Source organism: Sinocyclocheilus grahami, unplaced genomic scaffold, assembly GCF_001515645.1.
Source record: "Sinocyclocheilus grahami isolate Dianchi unplaced genomic scaffold, SAMN03320097.WGS_v1.1 scaffold510.1, whole genome shotgun sequence".
Lineage (NCBI taxonomy): Eukaryota > Metazoa > Chordata > Actinopteri > Cypriniformes > Cyprinidae > Sinocyclocheilus > Sinocyclocheilus grahami.
This window is the reverse complement of record NW_015505689.1, coordinates 367,672-387,468: the sequence shown is the minus strand read 5'-3', so window position 1 is coordinate 387,468 and position 19,797 is coordinate 367,672. Positions and strand designations below refer to the sequence as shown.

Sequence of the window (19,797 nt, the reverse complement as noted above, 5' to 3'; positions counted from 1 at the left end):
GTGTGTTTATATATACATAATAAATATACACAGTACACACACATATTTTATGTAAACACTAACTTTTATTTTGAATGCGATTAATCGTGATTAATCCAGGGCTGTCAAACGATTAATCGCATCCAAAATAAAAGTTTTTGTTAACATACTATATGTGTGTGTACTGTGTATATTTATATATAAATACAAAAACATGCATGTATACATTTAAGAAAAATATGTGTATATATTATATATAATATAAAATATAAATGTATATACATGTAAATATTTTCAAAATATATACTGTGTGTGTATTTATATATACATAATAAATAAACAGTACACATACATATATAAACAGAAACTTATTTTGGATGCGATTAATCGCGATTAATCGCATCCAAAATAAGTTTCTGTTTATATATGTATGTGTACTGTTTATTTATTATGTATATATAAATACACACACAGTATATATTTTGAAAATATTTACATGTATATACATTTATATTTTATATTATATATAATATAAAATATAAATGTATATACATGTAAATATTTTCAAAATATATACTGTGTGTGTATTTATATATACATAATAAATAAACAGTACACATACATATATAAACAGGATGCAGCCGGGACTCTTAACTCAACAACTTCCGGAAGCGCCGTGCTTTAAAATAAAAGTCTGCAGCCAGAGCGTCTGCTGAAAACGACAGAGATCAAATAGAACTAAACGTACTGTAACGCGTTTAAATAAAGCACATGGTACATGCTATATTTTCTTCATCTCTTTAAAATGCAATCGGTGTTTTTAGAGAAGCTCACCTTAGAGTCCAGAATATTTAAAGTTGTCCAAGTCTCAATTATCATATCTTGTGTTACATATAATGTATTATTTATTTTGTCTTGGCAGGAGAAAGGCAGCTTGGCCTCATGGGTCTGAAGAGATTATTTAAACAGAATAGTATTTGCATACTTTTCTACACATCTGCACCACACGTATCCCAAGTGAGGAGCGAAACGCCTGTTTCGCTGACTTTAAAATGACATTTTATCAAAAACTTTATCATTTGTGTCCAGTGCTCCAATCGATATTTAATAAACAAAATCAATTCTTCATGCATCATACACTTTAGTCCTGTTAAAGTTGACTATAAAGAAATGTTCTTAAGACTCTCTTAGACTTCAAACCTTTTCTCTAAACTACAAAATTACAATGCCAACAATGTTTGATAAAAAAAAAAAATAATACAGTTTGTTTGCTGAATTTGTTTTTATTTTATATTTTCATTTGGGATTTTTTCTTTTTCTTTTGTGAAACCAAAGCCAGCCCGACTAATTTACACAGACACAAATTATATAAATAGTCATGTGACACACATCCTCATCTATTACGTTCTTAATACACACAATATCAAGTTGCCCACAGTTAAGGCAACTTATTTTCTGGACATCAAGAAGAGAGAGGTTGCCCATGAGACAACCGTCTGCAATTCCCTGGTTTTAAAATACAATGTAAAAGTGTTCTGATAACACAATAGAAGTACACTTTTTTTATATATATATTCTGTCCAGAACTAGAAGATTTAAAATTCTGTCATTTATGTTTAAGGAATAGAAAGTGCGAGACAAGACCACCAACTGAAAGAACCGAACTTAAAATAACACAACTGCTCATTAAAGAAAAAGATATCCTTTAAGCCAATTAAATACCCCCATATATAACTATTGTACAGAAGGGGAAAAAAAACACCAAAATAATTCAATTGCATAATTGATTTGAATATTCTAAGCATTAATGAATCAGATAAAAAGGTAATGTTAAACAAAACATTGCAGCAAATTATCCAATTCATGTGGTCATTAATCATCTTCATTATAAGAATGGCCAGTGCAAAAAAAAAAAAACAGGTCAGTGTTTTACAAAGCAATGCATCACACAAAAAAAACCCCCGGAATCTTATCGACAGGTGCATCTGATAGCGATCATCTCCTCGTACTCCTTGTAAGCAATGGAGCCGTCGTTCTCAATGGTCAAAACACTTAACGGATTATATTCTGAAGGCACACATGAAGGTCTAGGCACAGAGGAGTCTAGCTTCTCGTAAATGATGTTCTGAACCATCGTGTGCACCGGAGACCCATAAATATATCCCACAGCCCTCGGACAAGATCCCTTACAGTACCTCGGGTTGTATTTGTGAGGCGCTATGATCCAATGGTCCAGTTTGAGCTGACTGAAGCTCACTTTGAAATCATACAGGTCACAGTCGTCTGTGGGGAAGTCGTATATGGGGACGAGTTTCGGCGCGCTGGTTTCCGGCGAACTGGTGCTCTTTAGAGTGCCTCGTCTCTTTCGTGAAATCGAATCCCACCATGTGGACTTTCCATCCCAGTGGTTTGATGTCAGGTCTACAATCCTACCTCGTGAGGCTCTTCTCTGGTACGCAACCTCGCTGGTGTCATTAAGGTACAGGAGAAGAGATGGGGATCTGTGAGTTAACTCCACTGGGCTCTTGTGAACCCGGCCTCCGGGTCTGGGGATCATGTCTTCAACGCAGGTCAGGTTGATCAGCAGATGGATGTCTTGCTTATGGGCTTGAATGAGAGGATGGAGGAACGAGGTCACGTCGACCTCCACCCAGCGGCGGCGGACCCTTCTCTCGGTGTGGACGCGGAAGCTGAGAAGCGGCACCGACTGCTGCGTGCCGAAGTGCGGAGAACACATCTGGTCCTTCGAGGGCTTCTGTTCTTTCACGTCGAGATAGCAGAGCGACGTGAAGGGGGCGATGTGGTTGTGGTCGAAAGAGTAAAGCAGGACCGACTTCAGCAGCTGCTCCTGAGACCTCACTCGATTCAGACTGTAGGAAATATCCTGCATGAAGAACTCTGCCAAGATAACACATAGCAACATTGAGGAACACATCCTTCGCTTGACCTCAGTTATATACGGTGTTTATTTAGTGCTTGAGAGTGACTTGTGATTGTTTGACTGCAGTTTGTTTGGGATGAAATTCCGTCATTTTTGTGTCAACTCAACCAGGGGCCTGTTCCATAAAACAAGTTTACCAAATAAGTCAGGCTTATTTCAGTTAGTCTGACTTATTTTGAACAACTTAGCCACCGTGTTAAGTGTCTTAAGAACTAGCAGCTGCCAAACAAAAAAAATTCAGATGACTAACTGTCTAAGACTAGTCTAAACAGTTTATGCAACCGGCCCTGATGAATCAACTGACAATAAATCAGACTAACTGAAGTAAACCTGGCTTGAACTTGTTTTATGAAACAGACCCCTGAGCTGCCCGGCTCAAATTTTAGATTTTGTTAAACATTTATGTAAACACTTACTTCTTCTGATTAAATAAATACATAAATGAAGAGGAAAGCCAAAATATGAAGCGTCATGGATGTATATTTACGGAGTAATCCACTGTTTTGTAGAGAAGAGTCAAAATGGCAATTTTCATCTGAGATTCGGAGACAAATTACAGGATGGAAAAAATGACTTCAGAAAGATGTAAATCAGTAAAATCTGTTGACTTTTGCAATCTTTGTTGCATTACATGCCAATGGTGATCAATCAAAAAATGGGGAAAAACACTTTTCATTCATTCTCCGAAGTTTACATGCCTGTAACTGAAGAAATATTAAAAGATATATCAATATAATTTTAAATTATGGTTCTTCATAAATTTTTCTTTTGTAAAGAAAATCCTTTTAAGACCCTGTATCATTCAATAGATATTTCAGAGGGATTTCAATGCGGATCCAGGTCCAGATCGTTGGATAATACCCATTTTCAGTAGATGTAGGTTGTTTCTCTCGATCAAAACAATTGTACAGAACATACCTGTCTGAGTGTTAAAAACGCACTGAAAAGATCAAGGCACATCAACTTGCTCTCAGTAGTCCATTGATAAGATTCTGCACATTATTTCCATTTTTGAACTGTCACCTTTGCCTTATAATGCAACAAAGATTGCTAAAGTCAAGAGATTTTACTTATAGACCAACCAATCGCTGTGTAAAAATAATATAATGCTGCTGCCATCTTTCTGAAGTCATTGTACCAGCTGTAATCTGGCTCTGAATCTCAACTGAAAACAATCACAGGACACTTTCAAGACAAAAAGACATTTAAAAATGTGTATAATAATTGAGTAGCCGCTGAAGAATGACACTACCCACAATCCTTAAAAGTTAGTTCACTCAAAAATGAAGGCGAGTAATGGTGACACAATGTTCATGTTGATTCAAGCAGCTGAGCTTTTATTATGCCACAGTCGAGCGCTTCCGCTGCTTCCGGTCGTGCGTGTGTGGGGTAAAGCAGCGCTGTTTTATCATACTAGATACCTTTGAAAGTTCTGTTATAATGCTAGAAAAAATATATCAGAATCGGAAATGTCTAATTATCTTCTCATAAACATTTTTTTTTCTTTTTGCATTTTTAATACATTTTGCCTAAAGCCTAATATATTCATAAACTGAAGAGTAGTATAAAAACAATCTCACACTTGCTGCTGATATTCAGTATAGCGTGTGAAATACTTTAACTGTATTTTATGCAGTGTGTTTAATATTTTGGGAAATCCTGAAGTATTGCATGAATACAGATAACTTGCATCCTGTAAACAGTTCATTTCACAAACAGTAAGGACAGAATAGCAAAGTATGCCATAGAACACAAATCCTGAAACAACATAATCTAATGGGTTTAAAGCAACCGCATTTATATAAACAGCATGCAAACATCTCCGGTTCAGATAGCAGTCATCAGAAGTAGGTTTATACCTCGGTTTTGCTCGAGACACTCCTCTCGAGGCGTGATCAGACGGGCAGTGTTGTACAGGTGCGAGGCTTCTTGACTCCTGTCCGGTTTGGATGATAGTTTGTACAGTCTCTTCATGTAACGCACATACCTGGAGTCGGGTTTGGCTCGTGGTGTGAAATCTCCCCACGGGTTCTGCTCCGACAAAGCCTTCAGCAAAGGGCTCAGGATATTCCCATGGTGCAGGGACAAGTCGGGTTCCACAGACTCGTTTTCCAAGTTGTAGCATGATGTAAATGACAGGCCGATAATCGCGAGAATCATAAAGGAACAACGCGCACCAGGTTTAAAAAGCGGCGTCGCCATAATAAATACAGTCCGGAGAAGACTTCGGAGTCTGCGTCCAAACGCGCTTCCGTCGGCCTTACCTGACACACAGGTGTGCGCAATCAAGGCGATCAAAAAAAATTTTTTTTTTTTTTTTTTTTTTCAGAAAAGCCGGTGTAGATATCCACACAATGTTAATATACGTAGTACGTTTTCACATATTTAGATTTTACGCGTCTCCGCTGTTTGATTCTCTGCGTAATTCAAGCTCAAGATATGGTTTGGATTTTATTGCCAAAAGAGAAGAAACACGGCTAATGACTTTAGGGCACTGTTGCCAACTCTCGCGAGACAAATAAGCAGCAACCTTCAAAAACAAGCCCGATATTTTTTGATAATTTATTATCAACAATATTATTTATTATCAATTATTTAATACCAATAAATTAGCCTGCAGCATATTAAACCGAAACTACCCTTTTATCTGAAAAGCAATAAGTTATTTTACAAAAACTGCAACAAAGCAGGAACAAAACTCATCTCCAGTGACCTGTAAGCAGAATAGATGGAGAAAAACACAAGCCACATATTTATAGCCTAGTAAAATATTGTCCATTCGAACCAAATATAGGCTACTCTTAGTATTAGTATAGGCCTGCTTGTTTTGTTTTTTTATTATTATTGCAGCCCGTGATAATTAATACATTACAAAAACGTTGTAAAAAATGTATAAAGGAAAAAATGTCATCCCACTTCTCTACGTCTACTACTTTTATCGCTTGGATTACAGCTTCACGCGCCTTCTTTTTGAACCTGATTTTTAGAATTGAAGAAAGGCGCGTGAGATATTTGGCAAATTATGCTACAGCACTTATATTTTTGCACTGATTGGCTATCAACTGCGAGCAGACAGAGTGCCAATCAATGCATTGGAGAATACAGTGAACATAAATGAAAAGTTGCTTGTCAGATTTCCCTAACAAGCAAGCATATATTTTAAAATAAGCCACAAAAAACCGCAACCCGCGACCTTTTCACGCAACTTTACAAAAAAAGAAGCCCGATGTTGCGTATAATACGCGGACTTGGCAACTCTGCTTTAGGGGAGTTCAGGGTCTACAACTGAGTAGCCTATATAAATAGATTAAAAAACATATTTATAAGCTTTACTGTTGTGCAGAACATTTGTTTAGGCTAAGTACTCTTTTCCCCGACGTCTCCTGACCTGGGTTTCCCTCCGTGTTTTCCCATTGTTGTCACACTTGTTTATAGTAGCTATAATGGCTGAAAAGTAGGCTATTTTGACCAATAGCGCTCAGGTAGCCTGATGTACATTATAAAAAGTAAAGGCCAAAGTAATGCAAATACATAAACATAATATTTAGTGCTGTCGAACGATTAATCGCGATTAATCGCATCCAGAATAAAAGTTTTTGTTCACATAATGTGTGTGCAGTGTCAGGTGTATATATTCATATCATTTATATATATATATATATATAGGCTATTTCATATATAAATATAACATATTTTTCTTAAATATATACATGCATGTGTGTGTGTGTGTGTATATGCATAATAAATATACACACTACACACACATATATTATGTGAGCACAAACTTTTTGCTCTGACAGCACTAACTATAATGTATGAGAACTGTTGAGAACGTTAAGATAAAAACAAAGACAAAACCCGGACGTTTTAGAAATCCAGGCCAGGACATGTCCGGGAAAAAGCTGCTTATAATGAATGATGAATAAACGTAGGCCTACATTCACTGTCCCAATCATGCATGTCTTAGTATTTTGAATAAAATATTAAAATAAGTGCTTTTAAAGATGGACAATATTATGGTGCTTTGAAGTCAGAAAGAGCTTTATTGCCAAGTATGTTTGCACATACAAGGAATTAGATTTAGTGTCTCGAGCTTCAAGTGCACAGAGACAACAACAACACACAGAGAATACAAATAAGATGTGAATAAAGTACACGTATGTATAAATATAAATAAACCACAAAAAAAAATGAATAGCCTAAATATGTACAGATGTGCTATGGATAAAATAGACTATGAATAGAATAAAAAATAAAGTTGTAGGGATGTACTAGGATGCAGGGTGATAAATAAGTAGAAGGTTATTGCACAATGGGAGAACATTAACTGTTCATGAGGTAGATTGCCTGGGGGAAGAAACTGTTCTTGTGCCTGGCTGTGCTGGTGTTCTGTGCTCTGTAGCACCAACCAGAGGGCAACAGTTCAAAAAGGAGATGGCTTGGATGTGAGGGGTCCAGAGTGATTTTCTGAGCCCTGTTCCTCACTCTGGATGTATACAGTTCTTGGAGGGTGGGCAGGGGGGCACCAATAATCCTTTCAGCAGTCCGAATCGTTCTCTGTAGCCTTCAGTGCCTGTATTCACAAAACATCTTAAAGCTAAAAGTAGCTCATACACTCTTAAAAATAAAGGTGCTTCAAAAGGTGCTTCAAGCGATGCCATAGAAGAACCATTTTTGGTTCCACAAAGAACCATTCAGTCAAAGGTTCTTTAAAGAACCATCTCTTACCTTTTTGTAATCTGAAGAACCTTCTTTCACCACAAAGAAGCTTTTGTGAAACAGAAAGGTTCTTCAGATGTTGAAGGTTCTTTATGGAACCATTTAGACAAAAAGGTTCTTCTATGGCATCGTGAAGCACCTTTATTTTGAAGAGTGTAGCTCGCCGATTTAGGAGAAAATCTTAAAAATAATGGGCGTGTCAATCCTAAATTTAGGACTCCTACATTTTTGCTCTAAGAGTATTTCACAAAGCATTTTAGCACTAAAACTAGCTCCTAAATCTGCGAAACGTGAAGAAAAAGTAATGTTTTTAATTGGAATGCTGAATGGAAAGATTTTTTTTTTTTTAAATATCATAATGATATCATCTCGCAGGAAGTGACGTCACTGTGGGAAAACAACAGCATAAATATTTTATTTAAAAATTAAATATATTATTTTGCAACATCACCTCAAATTGCCAGCTTTTATTGAAAATGAATGGCTTCCAATCACTCCCTTCAGATTGCTGTCAAATGATTACCTTTATTAAATTGTTCAGCTTCTTAAGGCTTGTTTAGCCTGAGCCAACAAATGCTAAAAGACATGTTGTTGTTGTTGTTGTCAGTCATCAGCTGGAAAAAAAGTGATTCCAATGATATTGTCAAAGCTTCAAGGATAAGACCATCTCTGATATTGTTAGTTTCTCTGGGTCGTTATCAGTATAACTGTGCTGTGTGGACAATGAATTAACTATTCTCAATGAATAAAACTGTATAGATATCATACTTGGTTTGAAATGCTATTTAAAGTTCTGTTTACAGACATTCTTTAGAATGTTCTTTAGAATGTTGGAGCATGGAATTACAGACATGACATCATTCTGAATGTTACATTTGTTGTTTGTTTGACTAAAATACCAGGAAACAATGCCATCTGTGCCTTATTTCAATGATTTAATTTTCCATTTGATTTGAAAGGGTTACTGTGGAACCGTTAATAAATGATCATTTCCCAGCCAGATAAGCTTTTTGACATTAAAAAAGCAACCCATTAGATTACAAGCATGTTTTCCGTGACACTTGCAGTCAGTTGAGGCGGGTTAATGTTGAGGCTGACCGTGGGAACCTGCATAATGGCCGAGAAATGAAGAAAAGAAACATCCCACAGGTCAAACAATGACCCTATAAATTAGTCGGCAAAACAAAGAGAACTATTATTTTGCTTTCTCGAACACAGCCTACATTTGTGACGGACAGATAATACCGAGACCATAAAATGAAGAATTCACAACTCATTCAACATTATTTACATAAACTTGAATGAAATATTACTACCAGTAATAAAATAATTAATGCTAGTCAGAACGAGCTAAAATTTGGCTCAGGATAGCTTCACGTTCAACAGTGAACCGCTTTAAAGCCAAAGGATATACTTTCTGAAACGACCTTCACCTCGCCGCTGAACACGAGCAGCTCTAACCGAGAGCAAGGCCACTTACATCATTCCAGATCACTGCGCACCAGTCAAAAGGCTCTGAATGGAGTTATGCTAAGCTCCGGCACCCATGAAATCACGCCTGAATCACTGCCTGACTGGGACAAAGGCTTCATTATATTTTCCAGGCTGTGTCTAGCATTGATGAATTCCTGGTTAAAACTGTGCTTTCATTCGTACACATTAGATCACTAAAGTGGTTATTTGCAATAAATTTACCTTGGCTTATTTCAAAATGAAAGAACTGAGCTACAGTCGATCTCTTCAGTATTACAGACATCACATCAAGCATAATGAGCTCAAGGACAACGTGCTACATCCCACGCAGAGGCCTCTCTCTCTCGCTCTCTCTCTCCATTCATTCAGTGGCACGAGTGCTTCTCTAGGCATTATTCACAGCACAGCAATCAGATAAGAAAGATGACAGAGTCACTGTTTGAGGAAAGTCAGAAAATGTTCTCTCGAGTCACACGGTGACATTATTTTTCTGACAATGAAGCATATTTTCCCCCATATTTGCATTACAAAGGATTCAGATATTTTATTTTTGAGTTTGTTTGTAATTCCTAATACTCTCAATAATGATTCTGAATAGATTAAACATACTGTAACGCAAGCGTTTCCATACTTTTCGGCATAAATTAAGAGCAGTACAATTAGTACCATGAAATACTTCGCAATTACTCACCCGCAGGCCATCCGAGATGTAGATGAGTTTGCTTCTTCATCAGATTCGGAGATATGCAGCATTGCATCACTTGCTCTGCAGTGAATGGGTGCCGTCAGAATGAGAGTCCAAACAGCTGATAAAAGCATCACAATAATCCACACCACTCCAGTCCATCAGTTAATGTCTTGAAAAGCCAAAAGCTGCATGTTTCTAAGAAACAAAACAAGCATTATGTCGTTTTTAACTTCAAACTGTTGCTTCTGGCTAAAAATATGAGTCCTCTAACCATAATACTGCTTTCTCCGGTGAAGAATTAATCTTGACTGAATCAGGAGAGGTCTGCACAGATCAAGCACCACTTACACAGTCCAAAACAAAAAAGTGTGTGGATTTTGATGTGAAAGACAACAGGAGATGAACCTTTTCACTGGAGGAAGCATTATTATAGATTATGGACTATATTGATAGTTTAGCCAGAAGCAACCATTTAAAGTTAATGATGGATTTGTTTCTTACAAACATGCAGCTTTTGGCTTCTTAAGATGTTAACTGATGGACTGGAGTGCTGTGATTACTTGTGGATTATTGTGGTGTTTTTATCAGACTCTCATTCTGACGGCACCCATTCACTGCAGAGCATCCATTGCTGAGACACTGATGCAATGCTACATTTCTCCAAATCTGTTCCACTCATCTACATCTTGGATGGCCTGAAGATGAGTACATTTTAAGTATTACATTTTAATTTGATTTATTTTTGCATTTACAGCATGATCATTTTTTAGGAAAACTTTTCATGGAAATGTCAGCGTAACCCAATATTTACATAACTGTGTATTCACATAGCTGTGTTAGTACTAAATGCATTTTCCTGTTACTTATCAACCTGATTAACAAACAATCATCAGTAGACACAAGGCTGTCACTGTACAATCACCAATTAAATTAACACATTATATTAAACCTACGACAAGTAATGCAAGTCTAGTTTTAGTGCGCGCTGTTGGGCTATTTCACTGTAACAGTTTGCGATTAAGTGTGATGTTTTTTCTAGGGTCTTCATGATCATCTCTGATGAAGTGGAAGCTCGGTCGTCGTCTGTATTTCTTTTTATGTCCAGCGGTGTGGGGCTGGAATAGTTTACTCAGGGTGTTGAATCCTTTAGGGAGGTCTGAGGGGTTCTGTGCATCCTTCTGCAGGCTGTGAGGGTCTCCGAGCATCTTTCTGATTTCAGTCGACACGTCTGCGCTTAGATAACGGTAGGGTTTTTTACCACTGTTGTCCCGTATGTTAGTGTTGGCACCATATTCACACACCAGCAGTGATAACACACGTTCACGGCTGTGAATGGCGGCTATGTGGAGAGCTGTGTATCCGTCATAAGACTTGGCATTCACATCGACCCCTGCGCCTCTCTGTCTGGAAACATCAATGACTGTACACACCATTTCACCGTTTCCGCTTTTAGCAGCCCAATGCAGGATCGTGAATCCAGACATGAAGTTTGGCTTCTCCGCCAGCCGAGTGTCTTGCAGCAGGAGGCCGTAGATCTGAGGCCAGCTTCCCGTTGCTGCTTTCACAAGCCACTCGTGCTCCACTGGTCCCAAAGGAACTCCATCCAAGTCACCAGCAGATCTGGAGAGTTTGCTACACCTTCGCAGGTGCGGCGAACCCTGTGCATCTAACTCCTTTCGTTTGGCTCTCAGAGAGCTGTAGAGAAAGCCTTCTCCAGCAACACATCTCTGATTTGCTTTGACTTTCACAGCTCGCTCTGCAGTCGGTTTAGCATCTACTATTACTGTTTTTAGGCTTGTTCTTCTCTTTTCCTCATGCTGCAGCGCACATGATGGAGATTTCAGGGCCACGATAGCAAAAGCAGCCCCTGTTTTGCCACTTGTAGCATCACTTGTCACATTAAGCACTCTTGCTGTCAAAGACTCGCTCTCATTATAGTCAGATGGACTTCTTGAGTGACTTTTACTGCTATTACGCACAGCTTGCGGGGAGCAATGACAGTAAGTGTTATTAATGATGTCCACATTCTCTGTTTCACTGGAATCACGCACGCATTTGACGCTGCATGGAGATGCAACTGAACTGCTTTTTGCACCTGGGATGAATCCCAGGAACTTTTTCTTCACAGCCACGTACTTCACATCATCGGCTTGCTGCACCACGGCGACGCTGTTGACCAGGCGCTTGAACAGCTCTCGGGTTTGTTTCTTCTCCGCGGGGTCGCTGGAGTTTATGAGTCCTCTGAAGTTGCTCACGAGCTCCGAGTTCTTCACTTTCCCCCCTCGCTCCAGCAAAAAGCTCAGGATCGTATCTCGAGTCAGAGCCATTTCCCCTCCGCAGTACTTTCTCTTCTTTAGTGTCTGTGTGAGATGTTTCAAAAGCAACCTGCTGCTTCCGGCTATCCTCTGAAACCCTCCTGCCTCTTATCCCAGCATCAGATCATTCAGAGGCGTTCCCTTGAGAATTCATGAATAGGAGTTAACAAATCTTTAGCTATCCACTAGGGGGCAATCTGACTCCCACTGAGAGGGGGGGACCCCAGATAGAAAAGATTTGTAAGTGTGCATCTCGTCCACAACTCTAACTCTATACAAACGTATCTAATAGCACATGAAGTCATTAAATAAACAGACAAACAAAGAAATCCTAAATATTAAATGCATACATGCCAAGCCGAGAATATGGTGGTTTGCATGCCGTCTTCTGGTTAGTTCATTTGCAGATCAATTTTCACAAGTAGGACACTCTCCAGACTTCTCAGTGGTGGTTTAATGTCGTCTCCGTGTTTGGTGCTACTTTGGTATAAAATAGAATTTGACACTTTATTCGGTTGCATAGCTATTTTGTTGTATTCTGTTTATTTTTAAGACACGCCTACAGAATTAACCATTAATATTCCTTTGTAAAAAAAAAAAAAAGCACAATTTCCACGATTGATTTAAATGATGGAGGCTGGCTTTACAAAATAAAAATGCTGGAAGACCTGTTGATCTCCATATGTTGGTGTGGAAAAACACCAATCTGTACACTAAAAATAACAAGATTTTATTTATATTTCATTACAAACATTACATTTTGAATTACCCCATCAAACGACAATTTAAAGTTAGCTGTTTTTGGGAAACAACTTCACACTAGAGAAGGGGGTCATATGATGCGATTTCATTTTTTCCTTTCTCTTTGGAGTGTTACAAGCTCTTGGTGCATAAAGAAGATCTGTAAAGTTGCAAAGACTAAAGTCTCAAATCCAAAGAGATATTCTTTATAAAAGTTAAGAGTTAACCACGCCTACCTAAAACGTCTCGTTCTAACACGCCCCCACATGTCTACATCACTATGTGGGAAGATTTGCATAACGCCGCTCAAATGTTCACGCAAAGAAAGAAGGCGTAACTTTTATTCTCGCTGTAGTATTGTTGCCGCCGCCACCGCCATGTCGTGAAGACGCTGTGTGCTTCGTTGTGAAAGTGAAACTACTTTGTTTAGTCTTCCAAAAGAGGACGATATCGCTTCGTCATGCCTGGAGCTGATCCGTGCTGGTCGCTGAGGAAATATATCAACTTTGAGCTGTAGATCGCCGGATCGGCTTTCACCGTGGACGGAGCGGAGTCCAGCCAATCCTGGGAGAGTAGACTACAATGCCGGCTGTTCTGACTCACAGACTGTAAGTACATTTTCATATTTAAAGGATTTGCCACTGATGATTCAAACGCGAGTTTTGAGCAGTGTAGAGTAGGGCTTGTTTGTCATTTCTCCGATCACAAATGCAGACATAGTTTTATGTTTACGCGGCGCGATGCAATGCAACACGTAAAAAGACAGTATAAGTCATTATAATCAGTAATTATGTCCCCACTGGATGCAACAAATGCCTCGTTTATAATGGGTTTTAATGTTTTTGTCTCGTCGCTCCGGCCGGACACATCATCACAGTATGGTGAGGGGCGTAACATTTCCGTCACACGCTTGAGGTATTCAGCCAATCACAACGCACTGGATAGCTGGCCAATCAGACCGATGAGCTTTGTAAAAAATCGACGAGTTTCAGAAATGCGGGGCATAGAGGAGAAACAATAATGTACAGTATGTGGAAAATAATGTTTTTTTTTTTTTACCTTAAACCGCATAAACACATTTCATTACACCAAATACACAAAATAATGTTATTTTTAGCAACATCATATGACCCCTTTAATTAGCTATAAACAGATGTAACAATGACAATATATCACATAGGGAGCAAGACAATAATGTAGACTACCTTTTGAACCGATTCACATTTCTTAAGCTTTCTTATTAGAGGAGTCAGAAATCATACACGCATAAGAGTTTTAAATCTTCAAGAAAAATATTTTTACTTTGTATTTTATAAGACAGTTGTCTGTACAAGAAACAAAATGAGCATAAAGGCAGATGAAGTGCTCAAGAGACTTTGGCCACACTGAAGGCCCTTTTTTTTATTTTCTTGGAGTAATAAATATATTTTGTAAGGTTTGTCTACAACTCTCAATCAAAATGGTTTTAAAAAGGTTTACAATAGTAGACACCATTATTGAATCACGAGTGTTGCTAAAATGTAACTTTTTATGGCTTTTTCATTTAAAAAAAAAAAAGATTATTAATCTGAATGTCTGACAAAAAACGCTGTTTACTTCTGTATGCTTTGCTTGTTCTATCTCGTGCACTAGAAACAGGCCTAGCAGTCATCATCATCATAATAAACTAACTATGCTAAACAGTGTCTGAATCAGAATGCTTATCATTGGTTTATGTCCGACTAATGCACTATGCAACCTGGATTACATAATCAGATTCCAAAATTTACTCCTAATTAGATTACATTTTAAAGTGGTCATAATCAGATTACAGTTACTTTTGATAGATTACACGACTACACTGTAAAAAAAAAATCTGTGACATTTACTGTAAAATACCGGCAGCTGTGGTCGCCAGAACTTCACCGTAAAAAGTATGGTAGCAACATTTTAGGTTTTACAGGCTTAACTTAAATTCACAATAAAATACCGTATTTCATTAACTGATGTAATGTTAATAAACCATCATATTGAAGTACTAATATCTGTTTTAAACCATTGTAATGCACTGATAACCACCAAAAACTGCTGGTGATGAGAAAGTCACATGCTGAACCAAAGCTCATCACAAACATTACTGTAGCATTTTTACAGTCTTTTACTGTTAAAATCACAATTCTTTTTTACAGTGTACATATTATTTGCAAAACGGCAGCAAATTATTCATAATGCAACGACACACCCTTATTATTTTTTCCCTCTTAAATGGTCCTTTCTAAAAAAAATCTTACTGCATTTTTGGAATCAAACCGGTTCAATGCACTTAATGCTGTTGATAACGAATAATGGAGAATATTTTATAATGCGTTAGGTCAAAAGTAATCAAAAAGTAGTCAGAATACATTAACTAATATGTGTAATCCAAAAGATTGTTACTAAACTACAATTAGTAACAATCTTTCTACAATTTTCATCATGTGAGTAATCTACGCAGCGCTGCCATTTCTGACTGATAATTAGAGATCAGAGGTGAACTTTTACTTTTTTGGATTATTGATTTCCAACTTCATATTAAAAACTTTCACACAGAAGTCACTTTCAAACCAAAGTTGGTCTCCCAAATTTGCAGTGTTGACAAACAGAAAGCTTAGTTACTTCTATGTGAGCGATGGTTCACGCCTCTCTGCTGCAGACAACACACCTGTTTTGGATGCCAAATTTTACAGAAATGTTAATGTGACAGCACTTTTAGAAATCACTAAATTACCAAAATGCTAATCAGATTTTTTGCAATCAGATTGCAAGCAAGTGCACATTTATATGTAAATCAACAATCCTCTCTTACACCGAAAAAAAGTATTTAATGAATGCATGTTGGCTTATTGAAAACTGGCTGTTTATTGAAAGAATAAGATGCAAAACTACAATAAGAATCGTCCCAGACCACATTTAGTAAAACAATCAAGTGCATAAATCACAATTTCAGGATGTTTACATTGTCATTCCACTTTGAACACATTTGGCAAAAACAAGCAACAACTAATCATTACTTACTAACGAGTGCACTTGTTTCGTTTGAAGACTGCATCGCTTAATTGACCTTAAATGACACAGTAACAAAACATCCGCTGGGTAATTTTTTTAATATATATATATTTTGGATAATTTTTTTAAATAATATTTCAAAAGCTTAGAATGTATTAGTCAGTAATGTATTTCAGTAACCTGATTCAGGTCATGCTGCGACATGTTGAATATTTATGTATCTGTTAAAGGCATTAATGCACAAATAGCTGCATACAAATGCGCTCAGTCACACAAACCACTGGGTTTTGAAATCAAATGAAGATAAAAAAAAAAAATTTAAAAGCTTAAAGTTGACGAGATAATGCACATTTAAATGTGGCAAAGGCAGCTCAAGTGTTGCCGAACAATAAAATGAATATGCTGAATCTTAAAAGACACTTAAAATGGTTTAGCGTTTTCTTGGTTACTAACTCTCTGAGACAGCAGATCGCTGCTTTCTTTGGAATGTACTGCATCTCAGCACTTGAGGAAAATATGAAAAGTATAGAGTTCATTTGTTCACTTTTAAAAGAAATCGTCACATTCCTTCATGTCCCACAACAAGGTATATACTATAAATAAAAGATGTAATAAATATTCACTTAACCATGATCATAAAACACAATAAATCACTTTTAAATTGCTGTTTTCACAAAATAAAACTTTTTTTTTTGTAGTTGATTTTCCTTACCTGGATTGTCATTTTTAAAGGGACAGTGCATCCAAAAATGAAAACCCTGTTATTTACTCACCCTCAAGTTGTTTCAAACCTGTACATGTGCTGAACACAGGAAGATATGTTGAATAATGTTGCTAACCAAAAGGTTTCTGGTTCCTATTGATTTCCATAGTATTTTTTCTGGTTACAAACACATGCAAAACACCTTCGTTTTGTGCTCAACTGTGGCTAAACTCACACAGGTACAACTTGAGTGTGTTTGTCATTTTTGGGTGTACTATCCCTTTAAATTGGCCAGCAAGAATACTCGTACTGTAAACGGAGAGCCTCTGGAATGGCCGGACAGCCAAAGCTGTGTAAGCTGATCCATGCAGCATCACAGTGACAAACCTCTCCTGAGGCGACTGAATTGGGACGCCCCTCGGCTACAGGCACTGTGGTAACGCTCAGACCACCTCCTCCTCGCAGTGAGCGTCTCCCACCAGCAGAGAGTGCTTGTCGGGCTCGCTGAGGGCCATGCTGTTCATCGAGTGCTTGTCGGAGCGCAGCGAGTTGATGGAGGCCCGGCTGTAGTTGACGAAGCGGTCGAGCAGGCTGAGTTTGGGCGAGGGCCGGCGCAGCTCTCCCATGCCGATGTGAACGCTGACTTCAGACAGGCTGCCGTGTCTTCTCACCTCGCCCAGTCGTCTCTCCAGTTTCTCAGCGCTGGGTTTAGTGTAGCTGCAGAAACACGGAACGAGGGTCAAGTTCAGGGCTGGGCAATATAGCTAAAAATGCTCACGACCAGTGCTGGGTAAGTTACTCAAAAAAAGTAATCCACTACAAATGACTTTCAAGTTTAATTTACTTTTCAAGTTATCAAACCTAAAAAATACATTACAAAGCGAAACTCATAGAATACTTGACACGCATACGAGAAACATATGTAAAGAAAGCGTGAAGTGTCTATTTTTAACTGAAGTCAGTCATGTCGAAAACAAATATTCTCTGATAAAATAATCCGTATGAAACCACGGTGAGGTACAGTCTTGAGCTCACCACGCACATCACATGCTATAAAATATTGAGACGCGCGAATATGTGAACGCCCACATCGCCTCCGTAAACAAAAAGATTCATCAAGTTCATCTCGGCTACTTTTCGTTTTCGGAAGACGACGCGCTTTGAGGAATAAGCCTTGAATCTACCTCAGAAGAACAATGCGATGCCGACGCGGCTTAATGCGAAAGATCTCATTCTGATGAGTCATTTATTTTTACTTAGGCCTATATTAGTGTTACTGTGACACAAACTTGTACACATTCACTTTTCCAAAACTATAATGCCTGACTAAAATATGTGAAATCGAGTGCACATTTTGAAATATGATAGGTAACCTTTAATTGCATCTGAATGTTGTAGGACTCATCTGCATTTTAGCTCGCATTATCCGCCGATTTATTAAAGGACATACTGATGCGCAAAACGATTTTTACTTCATATTTCTGAACACTGCAGTCTGCATTTGTAACTTAAGTAACGCAATTCCTCTGTAACGCATTATACCCAACTCTGATCACGACATACTGTTTAATAGGCCTGTCGCAATAATCAATATATCAACTTACGAATATATCGATGTGCGAATATATCGCACAATACATGTACATGACCTCAATCATTTTTGGTGACGCAATATATCGCCCATTATATTTACATAAAAAATTAATGTCACCGTGTTTTGCACATTCCACTTGCGCCGGTGTCTTTAGCAGCTTCTCGTACATAACGTGGGGTAGTCTTGAGGTGCTCGTTCAAATTTAAAAAATGCTTCTACAAACAAAGTTTCATCTGCAGATATGGTCTTAGTTAGGGATCTGTGTCTTTGTGCATACGCACTTCTGACTGCTGAGTAGTGATTGTGTTTCTCAGCAATAGTGTGCACTCTTCATTTACAGAGAAGAGAAGGTCAGGGGAAAATCTCCATACAAGTTCTTTGTGCATTTTTCTTGTTACTTTGCACTTTTTGTTAGAAAATGTTTATATACTATTTATTCAAATTTTTTAAGGTATCTAATATTTTGATACTTAATCTCCATGATCTAAATATTCTTAAGAATTAAAAGTTTGTTGTCATTTGAAAGTGTGTAGGCCTTCTTGCATTATTATGCTGTTAAATTATGATTATATATTCAGTGGCATAAAATGGTCTTAAAATGACAATAATATCGCTTACCGCAATAATTTCTGGGGCAATATATTGCTTATCGTGACAGGTCTACCGTTTAATATCATTCGGTATCGATAATTATTGAAATTTTTTAATAACCATTTTGCAGGAAAGAGCAGAAGAAAAAAAGGTTTCAATATAACCAGTGTATTTTTAATTTACACAATCTAATAAGACAAACAACAAATCATTTTAGGTGGGCGATATGGCAAAAATATCATCATATCACAATTTTTTTTCCAGGAATATCACGATCCTTTGCCATGTTGGTTGTACTATTTTGTCTGAGTTTGACTAAGTTGTCTGAGCAGTAAAGCCAAACTAATTTCCCTATTTTAGCTTAGCTTAGCTTAAGGCCAAAGCCTTACAAGGTAACAAAATACAAAAGAGTGGCAGATATTTAGGCCAAAGGGGGCGAAGATAAAAATCTTTGTCGTCATTTTATCTTTATTATTAAAAAATAAGAACAAAGATACACATTACAAATACACAATATACAAATAAAACAAACAGTGCTTTATTTCTCAGGTACGGTAGGCATATTTAGAAGTAGCATTCAAGAAATTGATTTAACAAATATAAAAATAAAACACTAAATACATCAGTTATACTTTGATTCTTATTTAAGCAACTGTATTCAATTATTGTGTTTTGTTGACAAAACACAAAAACATAAGAGATACAGTAGAATGGAATAAATTCCCACAAATTCTCGAGACATGTTTTCTAAAAGTTGCACCTCTTTTAACTTTGCATGGCTTTCTATACATCTCTTGTGTGAGACGCGAGTGCAACAGTCATAGTTGCCCGTCTCGAAAATGCACTGTTTTAACCAAACCACATCTCCACATTGAGCTTCTGTATTTCTCTAACATTTTGAATGAAAAACGCAGCAGTGGCGCATCTCGTGGGTTCAACTGGATAGGCTACAGCACAGTTTTCGGATTTGAATGCAAATTTTTATTTTAAATTCGACTAATATTCCTTTTTTATTCACAATCTCATCGC

General features: G+C 37.5%; 3 protein-coding genes across 3 annotated transcripts in view; all 3 read right to left on the bottom strand.

Moving 5' to 3' along the window:
• Positions 1-1,751: 1,751 nt before the first annotated feature.
• On the bottom strand, positions 1,752-5,378 carry LOC107554709 (growth/differentiation factor 9-like). Its single transcript, XM_016237297.1, has 2 exons — positions 4,780-5,378; positions 1,752-2,877 (listed from the first exon to the last, which is right to left on the bottom strand). Exons 1-2 carry the CDS (start codon positions 5,120-5,122, stop codon positions 1,949-1,951), a joined length of 1,272 nt encoding a protein of 423 aa, XP_016092783.1. The 5' UTR covers positions 5,123-5,378; the 3' UTR covers positions 1,752-1,948.
• Positions 5,379-10,557: 5,179 nt separating this feature from the next.
• On the bottom strand, positions 10,558-12,226 carry LOC107554708 (ankyrin repeat domain-containing protein SOWAHB-like). The gene has a single exon (XM_016237296.1). It carries the CDS (start codon positions 12,125-12,127, stop codon positions 10,799-10,801), a length of 1,329 nt encoding a protein of 442 aa, XP_016092782.1. The 5' UTR covers positions 12,128-12,226; the 3' UTR covers positions 10,558-10,798.
• A 4,800-nt stretch (positions 12,227-17,026) lies between these two features.
• Positions 17,027-19,797, bottom strand: part of LOC107554685 (copper-transporting ATPase 1-like) — a 34,080-nt gene continuing 31,309 nt past the window's right edge. The window contains exon 24 of the mRNA XM_016237269.1: positions 17,027-17,300. Coding sequence (XP_016092755.1) covers positions 17,027-17,300 — 274 coding nt within the window. The remainder of the gene's footprint in view (positions 17,301-19,797) is intronic.